This window comes from Vigna unguiculata, chromosome 2, assembly GCF_037176805.1.
Source record: "Vigna unguiculata cultivar grain cowpea cultivar isolate G323 ecotype 2 chromosome 2, ASM3717680v1, whole genome shotgun sequence".
NCBI classification, from domain to species: domain Eukaryota; kingdom Viridiplantae; phylum Streptophyta; class Magnoliopsida; order Fabales; family Fabaceae; genus Vigna; species Vigna unguiculata.
This window is the reverse complement of record NC_140793.1, coordinates 27196607-27214299: the sequence shown is the minus strand read 5'-3', so window position 1 is coordinate 27214299 and position 17693 is coordinate 27196607. Positions and strand designations below refer to the sequence as shown.

Sequence of the window (17693 nt, the reverse complement as noted above, 5' to 3'; positions counted from 1 at the left end):
ATCCGCAACAAACACTACGAAAATGAGGACGAAAAAGGTATTTAAGCTTATTATTAAAGTTGTATCTTTTATATAATTTGAATTTTATTATAAAAACCTTAGTTATAGTTATTACTATTGTAAAATGTAATAAATATTATTAATATTAATTTTATTACTATAGTTACTATTAATTTTAAAAATACATTTAGAAAATGTTAATGTTTTAATTTTTTTTATAGTGTACTAAACAATAGATAAATAAATAAAAATATAAAGAATAGAAGAATAGGAGAAGAATATAATTATTTTTTATAAATATTATTATAACTTATTACGCCAGATTTCTTGAAAGCATGATATTTCCATGATATAAATGGGTATTAGTATTTAGAAGTTTAAGTTTTGTGCATGCACACCAAACAACATTTACATCTTCAAGTTCCTTCTATTATTATGTAGATGATGATGGATTGTAGTTTGGTTTAAATGGTTAAATAATAGAAATGGGAATTTTTGAATATAATATTCAATGTATAGAATTATGCACATACATTAACTTTTACCATTTTCAAAAAGAAGATTCTTATTATTATATATTAAATAAGTGGGGTTAAAAAATAGTCTAAGTTTCCAAAATTTTACATAGAATAGAATAGGTTCTAGGTTTCATTCATTATAATAATATCATTTTAATTAATTATTAAATTTATACTATGATTCTTTAAAATATTATAAATTATAAATTAACTTATAAGCATTTTATATTAACTATAAAATATTTTTTAACTAGTTTTTATTATTTATCATTTAATTAAAAGGTTGGAGCTCAAATCTCAGTTTATGAAGATCAAACTTGATCTAACTCACGCGAGTTTAACATAATTTAACTCTTACTTAACTTGAACCTAACTTGATTATACTTTTTTTTCTAATTTAGGCCTAATTTAATTTAAGTTCAACACAACTTGACTAAAAGTTAGCCACATTAATTTGGTTTGACTTCAGTCCGCTTGAGGTTGACCCAACCTAACCATGTCTGACTTGAGCTTGATCTGATATGACTCACCCTAACCTAGGTTACGCTCAACCTAACCTAACATGAATTCATTAGGAACCAACCCATACTTATTTGGGCTTGATCCAACTCAATCTCACATTGACCTTACCTATACCAGTCCAATTTAACCTGACAGTAGATTGAACTCAGCCTTATTTGGGTGGCTAACTCAACTTGCTTAGGTATAGTTTGACCTAATTTGGCTTGGACAACTTTGCATGACTTTAACTCAGTTGACCTTTTCCGAACTAAAACCAAATTAGTTTATGCTTGACCTAACTCAATTTTAATTAGGTATAGGCCAACTTGACTTGATACTAGTCTAGCTCAACTCAAACTTACTTGACAATACTTAATTTGAACCTGACTTGACTTGTCTCAACACACATGGATCCTACCTAAGTTGGCATCATCAATATTTTGCTCAAATTGAGCCTAGCTATGCTCGAATTGAGCTTAGTTTGAAAGCTTAATATGGTTCTGACTAGATCCTATCCATACGAGGATGACTTTAACTTGACTTTGATTGTGTTCAGCCTAACTCGACGTGACTTGAGTCCAATGGTATGACCTTAGGCAGACCCATCTTCGCCATACTAAACTTGAACCCAACTTAACTTGGCCTTACTTGAATTTGGTTCGTCCTAGTCTAATTTGGACTTGTCCTAACTTAATTTGACATAGACCCGATCACATTTGTTATAATCTAAACCTATCTTAACTAACTTAACATGATACTATAACATAACTTGATCTAGTCTAGGTCCATCTTAACTAACTTGGCATAGTCCTCGTTTAATCTAATTTAATCTTAATCTAACATAATCCTACTGATACATGACTTGAATTTTTTATTTAGATTAAATAAATATTTTAAGTAAATATTTTTTATTTTATTTTTAAATATTGATTTTAAATTTAAAAAGTAATCCAGAAGATGATCCTAGTGGTGAAACTTTTGTGAAGACTTGCATTATATACTTTTTATTTGTTGGTATCGCACAGCAGAATATTTAATCTATGGTCAAAAACTAAAAGAGGGGGTGAATTGGATTTTTATAAGTCTTAACAGATTTTAAATTTTTTCTCAAAATTTAAATGATTAACTTAAAATCACAGTTACTTTAAATACAAGTGCAGATAAATAAAGAGGTTAAGGGAGGAAGATGCACATTGATATTTATACTGGTTCAGATCAAAAGACCCTACGTCCAGTTGTTAGTCTCTTAAACAAAGAGATTAACTCAATCACTATAATAATCATATTACAATAGATTATAAAAGAGTAAGGATTAGAAAACACCTCTCTTGAACAACCACAAGAGATTAACAAAAGCTCCCCCTGAATCACACAGAGGATGACCAGCTTTCCTAGCAACAACACAACACTCAATCTTTTAAGAACTTTACTTAGAAAAAGTTATCACTCACTCACACTAGGCTTTTCAAAGCTATTTTTAAGAATATCACAGAGTAACACTTTGCAGTCACAGCACAAGAACTCTGAATCTTAAAAAGGTGGTTTGAAGTTTGGAAACTGAGTTCTATTTAAAGATATTTTCGCAGGCTGAGTTAGAAATGAAGAGTTTAGCTTAAACTGCCAAGGATAATCGATTACTATTTAAGATAATCGATTATTCCAGTGATTTTCGAAAACAAAGTTTTGCAATGTTAATCGATTACCGAAAATGGTAATCGATTATCTCATGTACAAATTTGAACAAATATTTTTATAACTGTCAGTGGATATCGATTATTTCAAGTCGTTTTTCAAGAGCCAAGTTATAACTGCTAGTAATAATCAATTATCATTCGTGGTAATCGATTATCTTAAGTGGGTTTTGAAAAATAGAATTTTTTGAGTTGGTAATCGATTATTATAAGTTGGTAATCGATTACCGTACTGATTTTTACGAAAAAATGAGTTTCTCTCAGAGGAGTTGCGAGCTGGCTGTTGTTCTAACAATTTTGCACTTAACTAGAAAAAGCACATAACTAGACAAAATTTAAGTCTATTACAATAAGAACCTTTTAAACATAAATTATACTGTCTTCAATATCTTCAAGTGTTTTTTTCAGCATCTTTATCATCACCAAAATCTTTTAATCAATTTTTGTTAACAATATAATTTTTTCTCGTGTTTTTTGGCCTTGGCCATGTTAATCAAGGTCAAACTTTATGGATTTAGCCAAATTCACGTCTCATGCACTAATAATATTTCCACTTATTCTTCATGCTCGTAATGAAACACACCCTTTAAAAGTACATCACTCTATTATTGTAAAAAAAAAGCCCATTTTCTCTTATTTAATGTTATAATTTTTTAACCATTCTATCATTTACTTTTTGGTGTGAGTAGAGATATTATTGCATGCAAATTAAGGTATGACCGTTAATAGGCATGCAGATTCTAATATAAATGTACAAGTTTTATATTAACAGAATAACTTTAAAAATATAAGTTTTTGTATTAACAGAATAAATACTACATAGATCTTTAATAAATATTTTAAAACTCATTGTAAACTGTATATTATAATTTGTAATTAAATGATAATATAAAATAACTCATTAACATATATTATTATTCAAAGAATATATAGATATCCTCTCTTTACTTTTTTTTAATTAATTAGACATTTATAATTGTTATAATTGTGAATTTTCATAATTGATTCTTTAATCGAATAAGAGCGTGTTTGGGAATGTGTTGAAAAATTGATTTTGGAAGAAACAGTTATGTTAACGCATATTAATGATATAAGTTTCTATTTAGATATGAATTTTTCAGTTTAAAATCAATTTTAAAATTAAATCTAACATAATTTTGTATTGAAAAATCACGTCAATACGACGTGAAACCAAACACGTTATAAGTTATTCTATTAAGTGGTTGTGTGCTAGTATTTTAAGATCCTGAAGTTTAAAGAAAACACAATAAAAAAAGAAGCGAAAACAGAGAGAAAGCAAGAAAAACAGCAAAAGATTTACTGACCCAACATTTCAGACTTTGCCAGTTTTAACAAGTGATTCACGTGCAGGAATCATGTCAAGTATAATGCTGCAAATAAAGTAACCACATCATAACTAGTCACAGCACAGATACATCACTCTATATCAGTGAGAGGATAATTTCTTTAAAAATTAATAAATATTATTATCATCTAATATATAGATTTGTAAGTTATTATATTAATATAGATTTCTCAAGTAATACTGGAGTTAATTTATTAGCAGAATAAATTTATCAAGTTTGGGTCCATCAAGTTGTAAAAGAAATTTAGTTTTTTTTAATCTATAACACACTATACAAAGATATGCAATTTTTTATCCATTTTTTAATATTTTTTATTTGATAATTTTAACCTGTCATAATTTATAGCCTTGTATAAAAATATATACTTTTTAAATTGTCTTCGTTATAATTCTTAATTAAATATTTTATCTTTTAATATATGAAAATAATACTTTTTTTATTTAATACGTAGTGGTGCAATTTCTCTTTCCAAATATAATTAGGTAACTTTTTTCACTTAAAATATTTAATATACACATTTTTTTTTGTTAATTTTAAAATTACACTTTTAAAAATATATTATATAAATATAAAAAATGCAAATAAATGTTCCCCTAATCTTATAAAATCTTTGAATACTTCTCAAAAAGCCATAAATTTACTCAAAAAAAATCCACGGATCTTACAGTGGGATATTAAGAATCTTAACATTAAATTTTATATCATACCTGTTTTAAATTCTGATAATGGTATGATTATTTTCTAATTTGCTATTATTAGAAGGAAATTTTTGCATAATCTTAATAAATTGCAAAAATATGTTTTGAGCATGCCATTACACCCTTTATTTGAAACCATTAAAGAAGATCCATTCTCTTCTTATAAGAAAGTTGTGACCAAAGGCAAAACTTGTGGCAATCTTGTTGTTTTCTTGCCTCTTCTTGCATACAATCTCCCATAGGAGGCAAATCAGTTAAGTTCCATGGTTTTCCTTCTACAGGTAACAAAGCTATTACATGTTCAAAATTGTTTGTAGTTAAATTAAAATTGGTTTTTCTTTCTTGTTCTTTACTGAAATAGTTACTACAGGGCATGCAACATTTTCGAAGTCACTATAACTCAGAAGTTCAAATGATAAGAGGTGGTTTTCCTCAGCCATTGATCTCTAGGACATACCAAACCAGTTTCTTGAAGCAAAGATCCAAGGCAGAGATCAAAGTTGTAGCAGCAAAGAAACACAGTGAAGCTGAAAAGAGACGTAGAATGAGAATCAATGGTCAATATGAAACCCTCCGAACTATCCTCCCCAACTTGATCAAAGTAAGTGTCAGACACAAGTATATCAAACCGTCACTACAAACCAATCATGTGAAACTGAAAATTCCTACATTTATTTCAATTGTTTTTGATTCCTTAATAATTTCCAAAAAGTTAGTCTTCTTCCCTTTAAAAGTCATGTGATAAAGACATATTACAATTTGAGGAGACAAAAACGAAGTTTTAGAATACTGAAAACATGTTTGTGGGGCTATTTATAAGTTGGCAGATTAGAATTCTGTCATTTTGAATTTATTTTTGCAAGCATGGTGAAATAGATTTTGTTATGAACAATCAGAAGGACAAGGCATCGGTGTTGGCAGAGACTATAAAGCAAGTGAAGGAGCTGAAGAAAAAGGTATCGAAACTGGAACAAGACAGTTGTGGTAACTCATCAAAGGATGTTGTTAAGTTTCCTAGTGGGGCAGACAGGTTGAGCTTGGAAAAATGTAGTAACGAGGAGGGCCTAGTGAAGGCTACATTGAGTTGCGAGGATAGTCAGGGATTGATGTCTGCAATATCAAGGGCAATGGGATCAGTGAAAACCAAAGTGGTGAAGGCTGAGATAGTGAGTGTGGGTGGGAGAAACAGAAGCGTGTTGTGGGTGCAAGGTCTTGGGAATGATCGTATGGGGATGCTCAAGAGCTCTTTGAAGATTGCCATGCACAAGCCAGCTTTTAAGATGCGCCGTTCTACTCAGTAAAAAATCTGTGCTCTTCATTCTGACTTCTAACGATGGAGGAATGTTGACTCAGTTAGGAGCTATAACAAGGACTAATAACAATATTTTTAGTTTTGAGGGTTGTAGAATAATGACGACTTCTCACGTTTAGGATTACTTTTGTCTCCTTTCGCAAGAAAAATTTAGCTTTTACAATTTAGTATGTGTATGAATGTATGTAGGACTCTTCATATAAAGTATATGATAATGTGATGGGTTATTATGTAAGGTGTTTGATAAGGGATATGGAACATATTAACATGAGAATGAAATTGTTTCGCATTTTGTCCATGAAACTAGTTGGTAAGACGCAACAGCCTCATGTTAGTGATCACCAGCCGCCAGAGTAGTAGAATAGGGAAAGAAATCCTGAGAAATGCATAATTAAAGATCACAGAAGTAACTTGGCAACGGACAGAGCTCCGTAGTAACGTTGAACCAAATCACAGTGCAGGACACTTGGTAATTATTAACTGCAAAAACTTGATTATAATCGGTGAATTATCACTCGATTTATTTTCCTTTATTGGTTTCCTCATTTTTTATGGTTGTTCTATATACTGATGAATAAATAAAATCATTCGAGTACAGAATGAACATTGAACAGGAATCCTCATTCTATTTGGATTAGCGAAATACTGATTTTCTTCACTACACCAAAAATATCCAAGATGATTGCTTAAATCTCAACTCAAACTCAATAAAACGTTTGAGCTGATGCATCTCCACTTGTTCTTCTCACATGTACACCAGAATTTTTGTCATAATGGTTAGCAGTGATATACCTTTTAAGGTCAATTCCCCTACTGCCACTGTGATTTTTGTTTTTGTTAGCATATAAAACTGCTTTATCTTCTGTGTCCTGTCGGAGCCTTCTACTTGCACCACTATCCACTAAGAAATCTGTATCCAAATTATCATATGAGGAAGATGCCACCACGTTAGATGAAAGCCCATAGTGGCTATACCAATTGGGTCCCACCTCACCAAATATGTAATCCGAGAAGTCAGCGGAACTGGCCGAGTCCTTGATACTCGCAGTACTACAAGAACTTGCATCTGAAGAGCTGAAAAGTGAGCTTTCACTAGAAGAATCCACCATTGTATTTCTTCCCCCATACTGGAATCTCCATTCTTCTGGATATGCAAAATCATTGCTTAAGGAATCATCGACATCATTCCAGTTAGGGTGCTTGCCATGCTTCTGCTGTAGGTAGGAAGAATTACCGCTTGTAACATTGGAATTTGATCTTGTTTTAGAAGTAGCAGGAATGGCTTCCAGGTTCCTCCTCTTGAATTTTCCAGCAGAAGATATTGCAGTGCTACTTACTAAACCAAGTGGTTTAGGAGAGTACCTGAAGGTTTTCAAAATTAGCATATAACAATGCTATAATTAATGCCGAAATATTCTACAGAAATAATAAACATATCTGGCAAGAAATTATACATCAACATCCACAGGCCTACTACCTTGCATAAAGAAGCATGTATGCCCTTTCTGATAAGACTCTTGACAATTCGACAGGTTCTACCTACATAGAAGCACAGATTGCATCCTCAGTTTACATACAGAAATTCACCTAATAAATATATTGTGCAGATTGATATTACCATCACTTTTACAATCGTAAATATTGATAACAAAAGTTTAAGAAATAAAATTCAAATTGTATTTTCACAGATATTTTTCAAGAAAGGTTTAGGTATTTCTTTAAAATTTGAGAAACCAAAGACAGTAATAACTTCAAAGAAGAATTTATAATATTCTATGATGCATCTGACACTTAACAAATTAAAAAAAGTACTTTTAATAAATAACTTATTAGCCATTGACAAAACCCTTATAACCTTGTACTATGACATGCTTCAAATTTAAAACTTAATCTTATTAATTACAATTGTGGAAGCTGCTCACATTTTTTTCTCAAATACAGACCAAGACTAGTCTCATGTTGAAACCACGTCTGAAAAAAATTGCAAAAACATCCTAATTTTAGTCTCTTCTTTTAAAATTGATTCTTCATATATTGATGATGAGACATGAGTACCTTTCTTGTCATGAAAAAGTAAGCACGTATGAAAATCAAAGCCAAAAAATCAAATGATAGCATCATTTGCATAATTTTTTTTGGAAGGTGGGGAGAGGGGGGTGAAGGAGACATCAGACAGAGAAAAGGTAAATTAGAATAAAAAAAGTCACCCTGCTGTCATCAGTCCTGAACCATTCCCCCTGAATGTTCTTCACATAACAGACATAATGGCCTGAATATGCTGCATTCATGATATCCAAATGGACAACCACTGCATACAGGCTGTATAATGGAGATTTATCCTTTGTTCCGCTCATATAGGGAGCCATATTCAGGACCTCAGGGAACTGAACCGACTTGTTCAACTTCTCGAAGTCACCAGACTGCCAAAATAGAATCAGAATACGCATGAGATACAAAATATAGAAGTAAAATAACATATTATAGAGCAAAGTAACTAGATGACAAGCAAAACTTCCAAATCAGTATTGGAGGTACCTGAAATCGTTTTAATACAATTGTAAGAATATTTGGTGCCTCCAATACGGTCAACTTCTTTCGTGCTTTCTCATATGTTTTACACCTGTATAACAAGAAATAAACAAATTCAATGATTTAATATTGAGATTGCGTCCCACACAGGAAAGGAAAAGTAACCCTCAAAATACCAGTTTTGTGCCTGTAAACTGCATGACATTTGTAGTACTACTTCAGTTTATATAAAACTGGAATAAAAAAATTCAGATAACAGACTTTGCATTGTGCATACATAGTACCTAAGTTCTGATAACCTAGTAAGTTTTGATTGTATGATCCTACGAGAGGAGGGAACCCTGGCATTCTGAGTAACAGAAATCATAGGCAAGCAGAATCACAGTCGGATTACTATCTTCGTTGTGAACTCATGGGATCGTCAATTCTCGTCATGGAAAACACCCAGACTATGGGTTGGATCCTTCTAACCCAATTTTTCCTTTCTCTTCATTTGTGATCCACTCTTGGACTCTCCCCCTTCACCTGCAATCAACAACCCTCACAAACTTCTCTGCTGCTGCCAACTGCAACCACCCCACTCTTAGACCCTGGCATGCAGGATTGTTCACAGGGATCGTTGGCTAGCAGGACCACAGTGGGATCACAATCTTCATTGTGAACTCATGGGACCGTCAATTCCCAGCAAGACAAAGACCCAAACTCTAGGTCAGATCCCTTTGACCCAGTTCTAAAAATCCTTGGTTCCTTTTCTCTTCATTCGGGACCCCCTCAAGGACTCTACCATTCTCACTTCATTATCTGCAACCAACAACCCTCAAACTTCTCTCCGTTGCAGCAAACAGCAACCGCTCCACTCTTGAACCTTGGTGAGGTGAATTGTTTGAAGGAATTGTAAGCAAGCAGGAGCACAGGGGAACCACGATTCTTCATTGCGAACTCATTGGATCTCTTTGACCCAGTTTTAAAAATCCCTAATATCTTTTTTCTCTCTGTTTGCGATCCGCTCTTGGACTCTCCTAGTCTCACTTCATCAGCAACATATAAATTTCAAACTTCTTTGCCAATCGCAACTGACCATCTTCACTCAGTGCTGCCACCACCACGCTGCCCACCCTTTGGCTGTACAAAGTGCAAACGGCTGATTCTGCACTCAGTCTCTTCTCTTGCTTAGCCTCTACCTTCTATTTTCCACTGTGCCTTCTGTCACTCTCAGCTCCCCTCCTTGTTGTCTTAATAATTTTGGACTAATACAAAATTATATTTGGATTTAATAACTTGTTATGATTGTGATTTTTCAATTTAAGTTTGTTTAATGCTGTCATTGAGTGTTGTTTTTTTATATTTGATTTTTAAGCAAATGCATATATAACTATACTTTTTGCATTTTGGGTAGGAATGGAGGATATTATGAACAAAGTAACTAATGTTCACCCTACCCAATTCTAGTTAGAATCTTGAGTTTAAACCATGACTATAATTGCATATATAGTTCGATGAAATCAAATTAGCTGAACAAAAAATCTAGATATGTTCCTAAATTGAAGCAAGAAACTCATCAAACAAACTACATCATAGTTAGTCTAACCACAAGGTCCCACAGAATTCTTCTACCACGCAATCCACAAAGTATGGTGTGTAAGCTTCACATTTTTCTTGCAAAAGTAGCATTCCTTCAGAGAGGATTGTAAAATTCATCTAAAGATGAGTCATCTAAATCAATTTGACAGGATTCACAAAAGCCCAGAACGCCACTAGTAGATTCAAGATTTTAAACAGAGCGCTACAGCAGGGTAGCTGAGTAGACCCTAGCTGCTACAAGGACTGTCGTAAAAGACAGTTCAGTATAGAAACTTTCACATGTGAAATAGCAACCTGAAAATCAATAAAAGACTGCTATTTCTCATTTTATCTCTCAACTCAACACCACTTACGTGTACAACTCTCCCCACTCAGCACTTTGGAGAATAGTTTCCCTTCTCTGGCAACTGGTTTCTCTGCCTCTTTTTTCTCTGTCCATTATTATTATTGATATTATTCACCGCCTCATTTTCTGAGAATTTATATACACTATATAAAAGAATTTCAGAATGGCGGTATACTATAATGTATTTAGTATTCAAATCTGAAAAACACTTACACATTTCTAAACCTTCAAATCAATTTTTAATTGTTTCAATAAGTTTAATGTTCTCTCAATAAAATCCTAAACTTAACCTTCCAATAGATTTAGGACCTTTCCTTCTATTACTTTTGAAGCTGCACACAGCTTTGTTTATAACTTCGTACACCAAATAGATGAATTACCAAATTAAAACTACAGTAATTTCTCATTCAGTTTGGGAATTTAATTAGTTAAAAGCTCAGAATCTGAATTTTGAAGATTTTATCATGAATTTTAACCTCAAAAGATAAATTAAGTAATAGTAGTCAAATTAATATCTATGTTGTACCATCAGAAAATAGAAACAAAATTAGATTGCCACACAACTTAACCATAATACAAGCAATGCATTATATTTGCCAAAGAAAAAGGAAAGAAAATAAAAGAAAAGCAAGCACACGAAAATCATAATAGATCAGAATGGAATTGGAATAAATGTGAAAATGGAAATAATGACAAACCTGCTGCAATTATACTTGTTATCTTTATCCAAGATTTCAGGTGCAGTAAATTGTCCCAGGGCCTCTTCTAAAGTTCCAATATCACCATCAATCTCAACAGTAAGATCCATCATTCTCTCATACCTCTCAGATTTTCCCAAGCACCGTAAGCACTTTATCTGCAATTAACATCAAATATATTTTAAGTTTTAGGAAAACTATCTTCTTACAACTCTTTAAAAGTTGAAACATGTCAACCTAATAAAAAAAATAGATCTTTAGTTGTAACAACCTTTGATCGAAGATAACCTCCAAAAGTGTAACCAACTAGAGTTGTTTCTTCTGCCAATGGACTTGAAACACTGGCTTCCTTGAGGCAAACAGATTGCATTGTATCAACTGCACACCTGCCCAGTTGAGCAATTAATCGTGTAGACAACTTGAGGTATAAATTGTTCACAGCTTAAGCAATTATTTTCCTCACCTTAAAAACTCATGTGCGTCTTCTTCCCTCCCATGCCCAAGATGGCTTCCAATCTTGTGTATCTTAGACAATATCCCAATTGGTGAAAGTGGAGAAATCCCTTCTTTTGCCTTCTGAATTAGATGTTCAAACTCACATGTAAAACACCATCCCTTCTTTTGACCTAGTGAAAGCATTATGAATGTTTAATTAATTACCAGATCCTGATAATTGGACAAGTTAAATCATGACGATATTATTAAGAGGAACTTGCATCGTTTTGAATGGAACCCTTGATAAAGATATGAAGTCAAAGGCCGAGTATATGCCAAGCACTGAAGAACAGCATTTGCGTAACAACTGCAGGATGAAGCATTTCAATTAGCAAGGTAATAAATGTTGAATAGAAAAAAGCTACACAAACAAACACTAGCTGTGCCTCCCATGAACTAATGAAACACAACAGAAAACGGAATTGAAGACCAGTATGAAAGTAGCCAGCCAGTATTAGCAACTAGAATGTTTACTTGATGTTTTCTCAAAAGTTTCTTTCATCTCAATTTACCACATCCTATTCTCGTAATTATATGAATGTGCCTCATGAATGTATTCAAAGAAAAATGAAGAAACATAATGCTCCAAAACAAACTGATCCAAACTATTTCCTTCCTTCTCCCCTTCCAGCAGTTACATGGCCTATAACATATTATAACAATCAATAGAAGTAAAAAGAACAAAAAGTACCTGTTCCCACAGTTTGAAAGGCCAAAGGGGAATAGCTTCACCTTGTCATAACAGTAAAGCTCTACAAAGAGCTCATAAGGAAAGCCCATCTGCTAAAAGCATACAATTTCAAAATCGACAAAGACAAAGTTATTATGTATAATAATAATAATAATAATAATAATAATAAAATAATAATAATAATAATAATAACAGTTATTTCTAAGCTAAGGAAATAAATCAAAATATTTCAACCTCGTTTTCAGAAGATCTTGAATCTTTTGAGCTTCTAAACTGCTGGACAACTTTCTGCATTGATGTTTTCAAACCACTGCGAACATTTTGTGGCAGATTTGGAATAGCACTAACTTTTGTTGGTAAAGTATGACAATCGTCAGTTTTCACACACTTGGACTGTGAAAGAAAATCTCCCTTGGTAGTTGGGGATGGTCGATCACGAGAACTAGATGACAATCTTCGCGCTTCTCTGTATTTTGACAAATGTGATTCTTCTTCTACATCATCAATTACAGCATATTTACTGGAGCCACTCAAGTAAGGCACAGTTTTGCATTTAGAGGTATCTGTTACTGATTTTTCAACAATTGCAACTTTTCTTCTGCGTTCATGGCTACCCAAATTTGCTGCCTCATCATGAGATGTATCAGATTTAGTTTTGGGAACTTTTGATTTCAATCGAGTATCATCATTATTGTTACTAGGACTTGTCTTGGTTCTTTTAATTGCATTAGAATCCTTAACTTCATTATTCACTGAACATTTCATGTTCACTGTTGAATCTTTGTTATAAGCGGAACCAACACTTGTATCAGCAGTATCATTGCAGACAGGGTTTGGAAATCTGTTGTAATAGTTATCATCAAATGATTTTCTTGCACCAACCGAAGGATCAAGACTGGAATACGACTCATTGGAAGATGAGATACCAGCATGTATTCCTTTAATTTCTGCAGCAAATGTAGCCAAATTATAAACCATATAAGCGTGAATAATTTAACGAGACTGTAATAAAAAACCAGTACCATGATGACCAGACTCGGTTCTGGACGCAGATGCCCTGTAAGAAATATTTTCTTCATTGATCTCCATGGTGGTAGTGGGAGGAGGACAACATTCATCCTTGTGGCCTTGCCTCCAGTGACTAATTTGACACTTACCCGAACTACAAGAAAGTATGGTATGAGAATGAATAACAACCACTGTAATATATTAAGAGATTGAAATGATGACTTGAGAGACATGTCACTGAACCAAGACGACACACAGACAAAAGAAAATAGAGGATATATAGGAAAGCAACTACGTCAAATGATTAGTAAAACTTCTCACTATATAGATGAAAACTCAAGCTCTTTCAATTTCAAACACAAAAGAGAAAAAAAAAAAAAAAAAAAGCAGCCCCCCTCGATACATTCATTATTATTCTTTTTTTGGTCATCAAGAAAAATGGAAAGAAAGAACAATAGCTCCTAACTTCAGAGGCAATGCAAACACCTTATTGCATATTTGGTCCAACAATGGGGATGTGGTTTGTCATTATAAGTGAAAACCAAATAATTCCAGTGCATGTTTGGATCTTATTTGATGACCCTCGTTCTACCATAAATTCACGTCAAATTGCTCACAATAACATTCTACTTGATGCTGCATGTCTATGGCTGGGTAACAAGATACCAAACACGCGAATGGTTTTCACATCATTAAGAATCGGCATGTTTCTCTCTTCTAAACGAGTATTCAATCATGAAATTACTTAAACAGAAGTAAGAAAACAAGCCAACTTAAACATAAGACAACATACAAGGCAACCAATAACATTGAACTCAAGTCCCCATCGAACAATAAAGCTTTTTCCAGACTAATGAACAAGCATAATCTCAATGCCCCTTGAAACCAAAGCACAAAATGAAAAAATTCATCAACCCCCACCCCCAACGCTAATAATCCCTTTCAAACAAAGAGCAACAGAAGAAGAGCTTTCTTATCAATGGCAACCCAATAATCCCTCTCCACGACCCCTACCCATTTCTTCAACCTCTAAGGTTAATTACAGCACTCCCAAATCATAATCACCAAGAAGAAAAAACGAACCAATATCTCACGGCCTTGCAGCGAGCACACCGCATGGTGGTAGGCGCATAGCACACAGCGCATTGGTACCACCGAGAAACATTCACCGGAACCGGCGAAGAGTACTCCACCGGCGACGGCGCGACCGCAGCAGAAACCTCCATTTCCTCCACACCAGCATCTTCCGGTAACCTCATCATCATGGCATCCTCCCTCCTGACCTCAGCATTCCTCCACATGTGCCGAATCACCGCAAAGCCCAACGCCAACACCACATACACCAAACCCTGAAACCCTAAAATTCCAGGTACCAGCATCGCTCTCTCCCACTCAGTGACCTTATCCCGCACCCAGGACCAGCCCCGAACCCAGGATCCAGAGCGTTGTAATCTTGCTACACATAGATAGCCTCCGCCCAGAACGGCGAGGGCGATGGCGCTGGACGGCGGGACTAGGAGATTTCCGGCAGGGACAGAATGGGAAAATCAAAATCCGGAGATAGTGAGCAATGCAACGGGCATAAACTTGAGCATAGGAATGAATTGGGTGGACTCGGCGGTGAGTTTTGGGCTCTGAAATCGAGTTATGGTTTTGGATTCAGCTCAGACTGTCCAATTGCGAATATGCGACACAGCGATCTGTTTGTCGTTTCTCTTGTCCTCCGGAACTTGCCGTTTCGACATCCTTCTCTCCTTGCATCATTCTACAGTAACGTCTCAACTCTCTCTTCCTTTTACTGTTTATTTTTTCTCTTCCTCTTTTAAAATGCCCAAACGTAACGTTGATGATAAATATAAATGCTAGTGGTAACGTTGCAGGGTTTGTGTTCCATTGTTTCTCAACATTCATTAATGGCCCTCGGATTATAATGCTAGAATCTTTTGTACTTCCAAAGTAACTCGCACACATCATAACACAAAAAAACATCAATGTGCTCTTTGCATCTGCTAATAATAATAGGACTATTATTATTATTATTATTTTTGTTTTTATTTTTTTTATTATTTTTACTGGTCTACTACTATTCAAATGTTATTATTGTTATTTATTAATGCCAGTTAAGTGCCACAAGAAGTGGGTCACTCACTGCCTGTGTTTTGCTGTATGTATTCCAAATACGGTAAAAATGATCTAGATATTTTTTTACTTAATATAGTTTAGAACGTGTCACTGTAAGTTCCGAATTTAATATAAATGGCAACAAATTTTTTTGTGTTTTTTTCTAAATAATTATAAATGGTAAAATGATAATTTAACTTTCTGAAATACCAACTATATATATATGCATAGTGGTGGTTGTGTGATTTTAAAGAATGAACACCAAATGTTCATGATTTAAGTGTCTTCTTCCATGTCATTCATGATTTTAGAAATTAATATGTTTATTGAGAAGAACAACATAGTCTTCACTTTTTCCCTCTGCTAACGTGTAGGTCCGTGTTCTTCTGCGGTAACAAGAGAATAAACGACACCTTACTTTCTAAACAAATGTAAATGTAAGAAAAAGTTATATTTTTAAAGTTTTCGAAACAAGTCAATCACATGAGGAATATTGTACAGTTTTGTTCGTGATCTGATCTGATACTCGGACACAGATAGAATGTTAAAAATTGATCTAAAATTTATAAACTCAAAAATTGACTGTAAGTCTTATAGAAAACTTTAATTTAATTAATAAATGTTGTAAAGTTTAATTAATAGATATTGTAATGTAAGAGATATTTTAATAGATAATAAAAAATTATATTTTATTATTATCTTTTAATTAAAATGTTATATTTTGATTTAAATGGTTCCATTTAGTTGTTTTTGGGGGTGTGATTGAAAGTCTGTAATTTGTTTTTTAACTGCACAATGCTACGAACTTTTTTCGGACTATTGAGGGAGAATTAAAAAGGGAACATTCTTCCCTTTTTTATTGCTGAACAACATTCTCCACTTTAACCGTCACGGGTAAAAGAGCATCTCTTATCTTCTTCATTGGTAGACCAATCACTTCAGTTTTCATATGATGGGCTACCATAATTTTGGGCCCAAGAATGTCCTGTCCATATACATGCATCATTACTTCTTTTATTTTTTTGAAGCATACCATTAAAAAAATCATTAAATGCAAGACTTTTCTTCCCAAACTGAATCATAGAATAAGGCTTCTTCCAAGGAGAGGGTGTAAAGATAAAAATAGAGAAGAGATTAAGCATTTTTTATATTGAACAAAACTTACACAAGTATAATTTATATTTGGCATCTTACTAATTGCGATGATAGTTTTTCCTTTTTACATCACATCTTTCAATTTGACATTTCTATGATAAAAATTAAATGCAGTGAGAATATATCAAACGGTTAGTTTAGATTGTAACATCACATAGAACCTTTTTTGGTATATCTTATTTACACAAAAAATCGGAAAATTTGATCTATATTTTACAATACTGGTAATTTTTCTCTTCATATATCACCAAATAAGGCAATTACTATTTGAACCATTATGTAGTTAGAATGAATGGATAAATGGTATCTTATCCAATTGAAGAAAGCTAGAATAATTATCACTGTATTAAGTTCATAATAATGATTGAGATTGTATATAGTTCTATTCAATGTTTCACAATTGTTACATTAAGAATGGTTGCTTATAATTTTTGGGCCTCGCGTGTGGACCATAAGACAGGAGTTAGTTAGGTGTATATGTGAGAATGCATTCTATGATTATTGTCCTATAAAGGTCTATTATTACACAATATATAAGGTTGAAGGTTGTCATTAAAAAAAAAAGTGAAAAAAAAATAAAGTATGCACGACCATAAAAGTGAGTTGGTTTATTCATAATTTAGAAAAATCTAAATAGAGTATTGGTTAAAGAAATTTATTAAAATATATTTATACAGGAATATGGAAAGTTATAAAATGAGTTGTTTTGGAAAAGGTGAACACTAATTATAAAATTTAAGTATGGGAAGTAGACAAATTTTAATGTGAAAATTAACATAAAATGTTGATTTGATGAACACATATATCTTCATACGAGACACTTAAAAATTTGGTGAAAGAATAGGAAAAAAACTTAAATGATCCAAATTGTAATTAGATTTATACAAGTTGTAATTGGATTCATACAAATATATTTGGATCTTTTAATATGTGAAAAAAAAAATTTAATAGATTAATCATTTCTTTTACAAATGATATTTTA

At 33.0% G+C, this 17693-nt stretch overlaps 2 protein-coding genes across 3 annotated transcripts; one reads left to right on the top strand and one right to left on the bottom strand.

Moving 5' to 3' along the window:
- Positions 1-4885: 4885 nt before the first annotated feature.
- Positions 4886-6617, top strand: LOC146888484 (transcription factor bHLH131-like protein). Its single transcript, XM_085670122.1, is given in 3 exon segments — positions 4886-4958; positions 5057-5376; positions 5672-6617. Coding segments are annotated over 3 exon segments (798 nt in total). The 3' UTR covers positions 6077-6617.
- A 76-nt stretch (positions 6618-6693) lies between these two features.
- UBP17 (ubiquitin-specific protease 17) lies at positions 6694-15276 on the bottom strand. 2 transcript variants are annotated; one of them, XM_028057606.2, is made up of 12 exons: positions 14519-15276; positions 13450-13589; positions 12662-13374; positions 12428-12519; positions 11958-12043; positions 11705-11867; positions 11513-11627; positions 11242-11399; positions 8623-8707; positions 8295-8507; positions 7565-7626; positions 6694-7449 (listed from the first exon to the last, which is right to left on the bottom strand). In XM_028057606.2, exons 1-12 carry the CDS (start codon positions 14812-14814, stop codon positions 6792-6794), a joined length of 2781 nt encoding a protein of 926 aa, XP_027913407.1. In that variant the 5' UTR covers positions 14815-15276; the 3' UTR covers positions 6694-6791. The 2 variants fall into 2 exon arrangements, with proteins under 2 accessions (XP_027913407.1, XP_027913408.1); XM_028057607.2 differs by having other exon boundaries at positions 12428-12516; positions 14519-15275.
- Between the last annotated feature and the right edge of the window lie 2417 nt (positions 15277-17693).

What these genes read in the sequence shown, in the direction of transcription:
- UBP17 (XM_028057606.2), bottom strand. Translation starts at nt 14,814, where the DNA reads ATGCTGGTACCTGGAATTTTAGGGTTTCAGGGTTTGGTGTATGTGGTG. An exon ending in AACCGAGTCTGGTCATCATG is followed by an intron (nt 13,375 to 13,449) that starts GTACTGGTTTTT and finishes CATTTGCTGCAG; the next exon opens with AAATTAAAGGAATACATGCT. An exon ending in TACATGCTTCTTTATGCAAG is followed by an intron (nt 7,450 to 7,564) that starts GTAGTAGGCCTG and finishes GAAAACCTTCAG; the next exon opens with GTACTCTCCTAAACCACTTG.